We start from the raw sequence: 10,661 nt of genomic DNA, 5'->3' as shown, positions 1-10,661 counted from the left end.
AATTGCTCCCCCCCATGCCACTCCCTCCAGGTGCGAGGCCGCCCATCGGCACCTGTGGGGAGAGCCCCCCACTCAGGTCTCCCCTGCCGTTTCCCCTAAGCCCTCCCTGAGCACTGAGGTTCCGAGTTCTACGAAGGATGTCTTCCCAAGCCTTCAGTCGCTCAACTGCAAGCAATGTGAAGCGTCCCCCGTGCAGGAGGGAGGCCACTGAGGCTGAGCAGGGGGGACCTTCCACGGCCGGGTCACCTGGCTGCGCGTCTGGCTCTCACAGGCTAGCCCGGGGCTCGGTTCTGCTCTCCCAAGCTGTCCCGACTCCGAGGCCCTACCTGATCCATCTTCCCAGCCAGGGACTCCCCACCATGCCAGCGGCTGCGGCCTTGGGCTCTCTTCTCCCCCAGGCCTAGTGTTTGCCAGGCGGCCTGAGAAGAAGGGGCGCGTCGCTGCCGCCCTGGAGGTCTCTGCTGAATTGCAGCTCAGAGCTCAGCTGCCTGGGGCCCACCGGTCAACAGGGAGGCCATTCATCTCTCCAGCAGCAGCCCCACCTGGAGCTGGGAGGAGCTGGGAGGAGCAGGAGGAGCCCCTGGGGAGGACTCAACGCCCCTCTCTGCTCTGGGCCCTCTTAGCAAGGCCAGCTACCCCCACTCCACCTTGTCTGCCTGAGACCCCACTCGATCCGATAGAGATAGGACCAGAGTACATGCTTAGGGTGGGCTGTTTAGGGCACCCCTCCTTGATCAGCCCGGGAGGGGTGGGTGTATGGGGTTGCTGGGGGTGCAGGGGAGTCTCCCAATGTCTGGAAACACCAGAGGCCCATGCCAGGGGCACCCTTACTCTGGAAAGGAGATCAATGCCTGTAGGATCCAGGGACCATCCAGTGCAAGCCTCCAGTCCCTCCGAGGGGAAAGCCAAGTGCAGGGGGGCCCACCTAGGCCACCTAGCCAGATCCCAAAGGGGATGCCCTGCCACTCCCCACCCTGGGCTCTTTCCCAGCCCCCACCCCAGCCTCCAGCGTGCAGAGGCTGGGTGGTGAGGTCGGGCATTGGCGCTCCAGCCTGGGACAGGGGCCACACGAGCGGCCGGGCTCACCACCCTACTACGGCCCCTCCCTGCCCTCATGCCCAGCCCATGCACGGAGGCTGCGGGGAAATGCCAGGGTGGAGCAGGCCCGGGAGAAGACCCCACAGCCCTAGGATCCCAGGTCAGCACACAGCTTTTATGCCCTGGGGCGAGGCTGCCTCTGGCGCAGGGTGGCGATGTCAGCCTGCGGGGAAGCAGGTCAAGTTTTCCTGGGCCCTTGGCGTCCACCCCGTATCTGTTCCTCCTGCCTCCCACTCTCCTCACCGCCCTGGCTTGCAGAGGCACAGCTGGGAGTGCTGTTCACAGACACATTCACCTGGGAGTGGGGTTAGAAGCTAGCAACATCTCAACAGTTAAGTCAGAAGTTCTGGGGCTGAAGTTGAGAGGTGGGTGACCAGCGCCTCTGCCTCTCTCAGGTCCTGCTCATGACGTTGATTAACTCCAGCTACGTGGTTAGAGGCTTTGTGGTTCCCCCAAGCCCTGGGGAAGACCATGTCAGATCCCTGCCTTCCAGAAGGAGTGAGAGGGCAAGACCCACAGCCATGAATGTGCAAACGGAATGAGAAGAGCTCCCAGCTTTCCCAGGAAACACAGGCCACGGGGCAGATCATTCAGGGGGACCTAACTGTCCCCAAAGGGCCTTGGAAAGACAAGAGCTGAAAAAGCCAAATTTGGGGGTGCCTGGGTGGCTCAGTTGGTTAAGCATCCGACTTTGGCTCAGGTCATGATCTTGCAGTTGATGGGTTCGAGTCCTGCTTGGGGCTCTGTGCTGACAGCTAGCTCAGAGCCTGGAGCCTGTTTCAGATTCTGCATCTTCCTCTCTCTCTGACCCTCCCCTGCTCATAATCGCTTGCTCGCTCGCTCTCTCTCAGAAATAAATTTTTAAAAATTTTTAAAAATTAGAAAAAGCCAAATTTGAAGGTTTTGACTGAGACGCGTGCTCCCTCTGGTGGTGATAATGGGAATTGCATCCCCTCAAACAAGGCGGTTTTTGTCGTTGCGGTTGTGTGATTAAGAGTAAATTCACCCAATCATTCCAAGGCTTGGTTGTTCTTTGTGGCTCAAACTGCATCTGAATTGTGAGAAATCCCAAAGTGAAGTGAAGGTTCAGTAGCTCCCAGTCTGTGTGACCTTTGTGGAGAGGGAAGGGGAAGTGTTCCCAAGGGCCCTGACCGGGAACAAGACACAGACCTCATCAGAATGTCTCTTGGATCCGTGGGTCTCAGCCTCGTTAGTCTCCAGAACCACCTGGGAGCTTATTATGCATCAGTTTTCGCAGACCCCATGCCAAGATTTGTACCCAATGGTTCTGGAGGGAGTCCTGGGTGTCTGAACAGCACCTGGGCTCTCTGGGGCATGTAACCCGGGACCCAAAGGAGCCTCTGGGTTTACAAGGGTGGGGGGCTTGCAGTAAGGAGTGGAGAGCAGAGCGGTTCACCCGGCACCCTGTGGAGCTGCTGGAATTCCCCTCCTAGTAGGCACCCTGGAGGCCTGTGTATAGAACATTCTAGAAATATAACTCCTCGCCACCGCTCATATTTGTGAGCCATATCTGTGGCCCACAGACCTGGAACACCCCCTCTTCCTGTTAGTCTTTGGTACATGGAGAAGCTTCAGGAGCCGACCTCCCGTGGAAAGTGTCCCTGACCGACCTCCCTCAGATCCTGTTCACTTCTCCCGTGCACGCTCCACCTTGTGTGTGGATCCTGAATTCGGCTTAGGGGCGTGGCCTGTCCCGTCTCGCCTGTCTTCGGGGAGCCCACGTTGGAAGCAGACGGTTGCAAAGACCTTGGCCCCGGGTTATAAGCGGCCAGGCTTTCCTGGTCTCCCAGACCGTGACCGCCCACCAGCCCCTCTCTCTCTTCCCTGGGTTCTCCAAGCCCACAGGGGTCGGGGCTCTGCCCGCCACCCCGAGGTGTCGGTGAGGAGAGAGCCGGAATGGCTCTGAGGACTTGGCTTCTAGCTCTGGTCCTGACACAGGCTGGCTGCGTCACCTGTGCACATCACCGCCTTTCCCCGGGCCTCAGTTTCCCTTTCTGAAAAATGAAACTTGTCTATTTTGCTCTCCAAGGAACCTCTGTGTTCAAACCTTCTGGGATCCTGTGAGGGGTGGTGGTCCTCAGGGCCCGGGGGCCGTGGAAGAAGACAAAGGACTTAATTTGCACGTGGAATGGTGGCCGACCTGCCTCTGACCCCCAGACTCACCCTGTTTATTTTAACCTCCACGAACTTGCGGCTGCCTGGGCTCCGCCGCCCATTTCCACCCCCCCCCCCCCCCGCCCTGGCATGCTTACAGACCCTGATGGGGAGGTGGACACTAGGTGGTGCCATGATCCAGCCACATCCTCCCTTCCGTAGGGAAGAGGGGGAGAGAGAAGACGGGCTCCTTCTGAAACTGCCAGAGGGCATCTGGCTGCCCTGCAAGGAGGCCGTGGGCATCAGGAGGCTCGGCACTGGTGGGAGAGGCAGTCTGGCACCATCTTGGCTCAAGATGTCCGTGGGCGGGTGTCTGCCACAGTGGACGGGGCTGGAGGAAAGGGTACCAAGGGCCCCACCCCCACTGCCCACTCCCTGGCCCTGGGCTTAACCAAGGTAGCACCCCCATAGGTAGATGAGAATAGGCCTGATGGGGCCCCCAAGTCCCAAGAGTGGAAAGGGCGCGGCCTGAGCTTAGCACCAACGTTGAGAGGTGGGTAGGGAGAGAGCGTGAAGGCCACACCTGGCCCCCCGGCCCGGCACGCTGGTGCACGTGGGGGCTGGCAGGGCTCACTCTGTGGTCACAGGCAGCTCAGGGCACGTCCGCACCAACTCCCAGCAGAGCTCCAGGAGCGGCCTCCAGGGCCTGAGGCAGAGGCCCAAGCAGCACCCAACTGTCCTTGACCTTCAGACTTCTGGGCTCTCTCTCTGCCTGGGGTCGGCAAGGCGGGCTGAGCCGTCCGCCCACGGGGTCAGGGGGGAAGGAGAGGCCTGCAGGTGCTGACACTAAACTCCCTGCTGTAACAGGCACGGGCGCCTGAGCAAGTTCACCGAACACCGGCAGAGGCCAGGCTGTATCGCACCCCAGCCTGGAAGGGCGAGTCTGTCACAGCAGGGATGGGGCGAAGGAGGGAGCGAGGCCGGCCAGGAAGGCGCCATCTCCGAGGCTGGCTTTATTATTAACAGGAGGCTTGGCCGTGAGGTGGGAGGAGGCCAGGCGCACCCAGGGGTCACCTGGGGCCCGGTGCTTCCTTCAGCCCAGGGCCTGGCGGCGCTGGGGACAAAGGTCTACAGCTCACGGAAGGCTTCCCAACGGCCCCGGTGCAATGAGCACACAGCAGACTCTGAAAAGACAAAGACGGGATTCGGGCTGCAATGAGCGCAGAAGTAGGGCTTTTTCTCTTACTCCTTATTCATCTGCCTTTCTCTTCGCAGCCGCCCTCGGCCACATAGGCCACGCCAGGCGCTTGGCCGTCATTTGAGAACCCAGGTAGCAGAGCACCCGGCTGGTGGGAGGAAGGCCCTAAAAGTCCCCCAGCCCAGTCCGAAGCTCTTCAGTCTCTCTTCCCAGCCGTCCCTGGCTGCCCCGCTCACCTGTCCCTCCCCGGCTTACCCGTCATCACAGCTCATCTCCGTCCACTTGCCTGGGGTGGGGGAGGGGAAAAGACAGGTCAGAGATCCGAGGAGGCGGTGGTGAGTCTAGGGGTCCCTAAGGCTGGGGACCCCTCCTCGAAGGCCTCAGAGACTGAACTCCTTGGCCTGCCCCTCCTTCCCGTCCCCCTCCACCCCGCATCCCTCCCCTCCTTCCCGTCCCCCTCCACCCCGCATCCCTGCCCCTCCTTCCCGTCCCCCTCCACCCCGCATCCCTCCCCTCCTTCCTGTCCCCCTCCGCCCCGCATCCCTGCCCCTCCTTCCCGTCCCTCCACACCGTGACCCTGCCTCGCTCAGTCACCCTGGGGGGTCACCTACCGGTGTTTCTTTTTGCCGCCGCAGCGGAGCCTTTTACCTGGAGGAGAGAAAGGAAACGAGTTTCCATCAGCCTCTTGTTTCCCAGGAGACCCTCTCTGTCCTCTCTCCCTCCCGCCCGCCAGAGACACGGGTGACTATTTCTCTCTTTAAGTATGGCAGGGCCATAGCATTCAGGGGCCTGAGCCATTCAGTCAGCCGGTCAACAAACATTTACTGCAGTGAATCCACGGTAGACTGAGCATGCCCAGAGCGGTCGTCGAGCCTGGGCTGCCACGGTGCCCGCAGCGCAGGGCTGGGCACACAGTAGCTGCTCAGTAAGCTCTTGGAGGACAACTGTAAAGTCAGAGCCAGGATCTCTGCTCAGGCTGTCTGCCTCCTGCAGCCGTGTGCTCAACCACGCCACAGTGCTGACCGCCAGAAACTTCCAGACACTTCCAGAACCAGCCGTGCCTGCAGACTGAAGCCTTCAGACTGGATGGCACCAACCACGGATGTGTTAGAATCCCAGGACACAGAACTGGTCGTGTTTCTGTGTGTGTTTCTTCTGGGTGCACCAAAACACGTCAATAAGCATTTAGTAAGCCCCTGCTGTGTGCCTGTGGGGCTGGGGCCAGGGGATATACAAGGACCCCTCTCTCCTCCAGAACAGTCTAGGTCGGAATGCTTTCTTGGCTAACGTGTCTTTGGAAGCTAGCCCTGACTTTATAAGGTAGTTGGGATCATCCCTATTTGACAGATGAGCAAACTGAGGCCCAGGGAGTTGGGGATCCGTGGTAAACTAGCAGTGTGCCCTGATGCCTCTGGCTCCCAGCTGCATTTGCCTTCCAGCAAGGTGGGGAGGGGGCAGCTGAACCCAGCTCTGCTTCTGATCGGCTGTGGAGCCCAGAGCAAACGGCTGCACCTGCCAGAGTGGGTGGTTTGCATCTGGAAAATGCGAGAGTCTTGACCATCCCTCTGTGTTGCTGAGAGGATTAAATGGACTGAGATGGGGGTGCCTGGGTGGCTCAGTGGGTTCAGCATCTGACTTCGGCTCAGGGCATGATCTCACAGTTTGTGGGTTTGAGCCCCGCATCGGGCTCTGTGCTGACAGCCCAGAGCCTGGAGCCTGCTTCTGATTCTGTGTCTCCCTTTCTCTCTGCCCCTCCCCTGCTCACACTCTGTCTCTCTCAAAAATAAATAAACATTAAAAAATTTTTTTAGATAAATGGACTGAGATGTAGCTCATGCCAAGAAAGGAAAGGGACCAGATCTGGCCAAGGGAGGCGTCCCGTGGAGATTGGTTCCCTCCCCCTCGAACCCCATGTACACTGGAGGGTTCCAGGCTGGACCAGCCTGCTCTCCCATTCAGCTGCTCCTCCACTGGCCACCAGAGGGCGCACGTGAGGAAACGGGAACTCTGCTCTGTGTGGTCCAAGGACCAAGCAGGGAGGCATGGGGGGGGAGGGGGGTGCCTCTGTCCATCATGGTGTCCGTCAGCTCCCACGTCCTGCATGGGGGAATGGAGGGGAGAGGAGAGACTCCCTTCCCTTCTGGGATCTGGGAAGGGAGTGAGAGGGCTTCCCCACCTGGGGAACCAGGGCCCAGCGGCTTTGAGAAGAGATGAGGCCCCACACAGCAGCCCCTCCCAGCATGAGGCCAGCCCCACTCACTGAGGATGATGATGAGCCCCACGACAAAGGCCAGGGCGGCAAAGATCAGGCCTCCGTTCCGGACGGTCTCGTAGTCTGAGGAAGGAGAGGGCCGGGAGGTGGGCCGGGCCGCCCCGCCCCCGCCCCCCCCAGCCCACCCTGCAGCAGCCCCATGCTAACAGGGGTGGATGGGGACCAGGTGTCTGTGGGTGGTGGCCGGAAGGGTGGGGGAGGAGGGCCCACCAGGCCTACCGTAGTAGAATGGGTCCACATCCCCCTTGGGGCTGCCACCTGCAGAGAGAGCCGGAGGCCAGGTAAGCCGGTCGTGAAGCAGTGGAATTCCCATCCTTCCCATCTCATGTCCACGTGGGAGGCCAGTGGGGCTGTGAACGCCACTGCCAGCGGGGACATCTGTCCTAGGCTGCTCCAGATCGTCACCTTGGGACCAAACACCCAGCATCCAAAGCAGAGCTCTGTGCTGCCGGTGGGGGCCTCTGGAAACGGGGGTGGGGGTAGCTCTTTCCTGTCCTGGCTTCCTACGGTAGTGACCAAGGTCGAGGGAGACATCGCCCATTAGACTCCCCAGCAGCCTCTCTCCACATGACTAGCAAGCGCCTAGCAAACATTTGTGCAGCGAACGGAGAGGCCGTCAGCATTCACTGAGCGGAAGGGAAAAACCGAGGCCCGGTCTGGAGACTTGTTTTAAGTCCCCACGAAAGTTCGAAGTAGAACTAGGTCTTGAACTCAAGTTTCTAGGTTTTTCTCTTTTATGCTTCTGTCCTCAACAAGAAGCAAATTCTTTGAAGAAACATTAATATATAGTGTTTGCCACATGCCAGGCTAAGGCTAACAGAACTTTAGCTCATTTAGCCACCAAACAATCCTATGAAGCGTGTATGAGTGGCTCAGTCGGTTAAGCCTCTGACTTTGGCTCAGGTCATGATCTCGCAGTTTGTGAGTTCGAGCCCTGCGTTGGGCTCTGTGCTGACAGCTCAGAGCCTGGAGCCTGCTATTCTGTGTCTCCCTCTGTCTCCACTCTTCCTCTGCTCGAACTCTGTCTCTCTGTCTCTCTCTCTTTCTCAAAAATAAACATTAAAAAAAATTAAAAATGGGAAGGGAAGCAAAAATAATACAAAAACAGGGAGGAGGCAAAACATAAGTGACTCTTAACTATAAAGAACAGAGGGTTGCTGGAGGGGCTGGGGGGGGTTGGCTAATGGGTAAGGGGCTTAAGGAATCTACTCCTGAAATCATTGTTGCACCATATGCTAACTAACCTGGATGTAAATTATAAAAAAGAAATACATTATTAGATATAAATAAATAAAAACCCTATGAAGCATTAATGTTATTCCAGAATAGTCCATAAGAAGACAGAAATACACAGGGGTCACATTACACACCATAAAGAGGAGAGCTTGGATTTGAACCCAGGCAGGAGGTTGTTAAGAATCTAGGTGCTTAACCCCTTTGCTACATTGCCGCTCAGATGGTTAGAAGGAACAAGACATTTCAAGGTCAAGTGTGGTCCGGCTCCTTGCCTCCTGTGGTGTTTCCCACCCAAGGGGACACAGCTCTGCCCCCCACCTCTGGACACTGAGCACACTTGTCTTTGGGCAGCCGGAGGGCGCCTGGCAGGAGTTCAGGGCGACGCGCTGTCCTGTCCTGCTCAAGCCCCTTCTTGGCACAAGTAAGCCGTGCGCGAGGTAGAAGGGAGGCGCAAGGCGGCACCTCCGGTGTTGTGCTGAACCGTGCCCGGGGTCATGGTGGGGCTTTGGGGCCTGGCGAGCCCACTTGTCCCCAGTGCAGCCTCCCCGGCCAGGAGGGGTCAGTGCCTGGCCCTACAGGGGCGCTCATCGCTCATCGCTTGTCCTGAGCCATTTCGTGAGCCCCCCCCCCCACCCAAAGCCCTCATCTTTTCTAGGTCTGGCTCAAAGCCCACCGTGGTCAACAAAGGCCCCTATTAGCCTCCGGGCCTGAGGCACCCCCATCACAGGATCCTTCTAGAGGAGTCCCAAATTTGGGAGGGCTCTCAAAGCCAGCCTGACCCCCTCCGCCTCCCGCTCTGAGCTTAGATAGTCCCGACAGATGCGTTGTGCCCGGATGCATCCCAGGATGGAGGCGCATCCCCCCCTTACCCCCAGCGCCCCCCTGCCCCGTTCTGCCGTTCAGAGTTAAGGCAGGATCCTCTTTCCAAAGCAATTGTTAAAAAATCCTTGTAGGAGGCTGGTGAGGGTGGGGGAGGGGCTGGGGACTATGGAAGGCGGGGGGGCGGGGGGGGGGGTCGGGGTGCAGCTCATCCCTCCAAAGGTGGGCCAAGGAGAGACGGCCACCTGCTTCACACACATTCGCACACACTCACCGTCGTCGGTCGACAGCCCTGTCATCTCCCCAGTGGCCTGGGCTGGTCTCCACCGCCCTCTTCGGCCTCCACTTCGGGGACACTGCCTGGCCGTGGGGTGGCCAGGGGCGAGGTGGGGGCATTAAACATTAACAGTGCCAGGTAATATTTACCCTGGTCACAAGAGAAGCCCTGGTGCGAGCGGAGGGCTCCCTCGGAGGCACGAGGGGGCGAGGGGGCAGGCAGGGCAGGGAGGGGCTGGCTGGGCTTCCACATCCTCCCAAAGGAAATTTCCAGAGAAGCGCCGGGGAGAGGAAGGCCAGTGTTCTTCCACCAGCGGGAGATGGCGTGGCTGGGGCTGGGGCAGCGGGGAAGCACTTTCTAAGTTGTGTTCAGTGTGTCCCACAGCTCAGGGGACAGTGTAGGGGCCCTCGGAGGCCCCAACGCCAGCAGCCTCACCAGCCACCGTGGAGATCACTGTTGCGGCTGCTGTTTCTTACCCGGCGCTCAGGGCTCCCCTGAGCTGGTTGCGGGTGCCTGCCCCCTCCCATCTCACGGCCCGCGTGGAGCCCACCAGACACGTTCGCAACCCAGCCTGCCTTTCCTTCACCCACCGAGGCTGCCCCTAGCAGCTCACACCTCAGCCAGGGAGGCCCCAGTCACCCCTCACGGAGCTCTCTCTTCCTGCGGCCTCTGGCGTTTTCCTTCTACAATCCGGGTGTCCCCAAGCCAGCTGCCCAGGGCTGCACCATCATCTCCTTCAAGGAAGGGGCCAAGTCCAGCCTTGCCTTCATCATCTACAAAGCGATTTCCTCACTATTATTTCCTTGTGCCTTGTGTTAGTTCCCATTTTACAGAGGAGGCGGCTGAGGCACAGAGAGGTTAAGGCCCTGGCCCAAGGGCACACAGCCAGTGAGGGGCAAAGTGGAGAAAGGCAGGCAGTCCTGGGGCTTCAGTGGTCAGGTGCTTCCCCACCCCTCTGCTGCGGCCTCCTGCACCTCAGGGACCCCAGGGCTGGGCCCTCCCTGGGTGTTCATACTCCTGGCTGAGTTCTAGTCCATTGAACTGGCCTCCAGAAGAGGCTGATGGTCTGCGGTAGCCAAGGGGCCAAATCTCACAGTCGTGTCCACCAACAAGGGGCTGGTCCTTCCAAAGGGAAAGAGCCCATCTGTTAATCCTTCTGGAGCGGCTGTAGGGGAATCAAAGTTTGCGTCCATTTCCTGGTTCCTCCACCTGCTAAGTAAATGGCCCCTGTCGAGTTACTGGACCTCTCTGTGCCTCAGTCCTCTCATCCGTAAAATGGGACTATTCCCTACCCGAGGGATTTGTTGTGAAGAGAAAGGGAGAAAGTGCATGTAGAGAGCAGGGCACTGGGCCTGATACACAGCACGAGTCTCTATTGTTACTGTTGTATTGTGTCGACTGGAGAAATAAAGGACATTAACATTTTGTTGAATGTTAACTGTTGGACACAGGAAAGCCAACCACCCTGCAGTGAAAATTAGCATGGGGTGAGATGGAGAGAGAACGACATGACCGACCTCCCAGCCCAGGAGCCCTGACCCCCGTCAGCAGTCTTCTGCTCCCAGAGCCGAGCGATGAATATTCATGAGCACATAACAACACAGCTCCTGCTCGGTAGGGGCTGACCGTGCGTCAGGCTCTTTACA

The 10,661-nt window shown here is 58.9% G+C and overlaps 1 protein-coding gene across 1 annotated transcript; it reads right to left on the bottom strand.

Moving 5' to 3' along the window:
- Positions 1 to 4,253: 4,253 nt before the first annotated feature.
- FXYD2 (FXYD domain containing ion transport regulator 2) lies at positions 4,254 to 9,054 on the bottom strand. The gene is made up of 6 exons (XM_039229407.1): positions 9,013 to 9,054; positions 6,903 to 6,941; positions 6,672 to 6,746; positions 5,023 to 5,059; positions 4,667 to 4,697; positions 4,254 to 4,397 (listed from the first exon to the last, which is right to left on the bottom strand). The coding sequence occupies exons 1-5, from the start codon at positions 9,035 to 9,037 to the stop codon at positions 4,673 to 4,675; spliced, it is 201 nt and encodes a 66-aa protein (XP_039085338.1). The 5' UTR covers positions 9,038 to 9,054; the 3' UTR covers positions 4,254 to 4,397; positions 4,667 to 4,672.
- Between the last annotated feature and the right edge of the window lie 1,607 nt (positions 9,055 to 10,661).

The sequence above is a fragment of the Hyaena hyaena genome, unplaced genomic scaffold (assembly GCF_003009895.1).
Source record: "Hyaena hyaena isolate Hyena2069 unplaced genomic scaffold, ASM300989v1 scaffold_37, whole genome shotgun sequence".
NCBI lineage: Eukaryota > Metazoa > Chordata > Mammalia > Carnivora > Hyaenidae > Hyaena > Hyaena hyaena.
This window is presented reverse-complemented; position numbering and strand designations above follow the sequence as displayed.

Coding starts and splice junctions, on each gene's coding strand:
- FXYD2 (XM_039229407.1), bottom strand. CDS start 9,037: ATGACAGGGCTGTCGACCGACGACG. Junction 6,942..9,012: donor AGGGCTGTCGACCGACGACG/GTGAGTGTGTGC, acceptor CTCTCTCTGCAG/GTGGCAGCCCCAAGGGGGAT. Junction 4,698..5,022: donor GGCGGCAAAAAGAAACACCG/GTAGGTGACCCC, acceptor CCCCCACCCCAG/GCAAGTGGACGGAGATGAGC.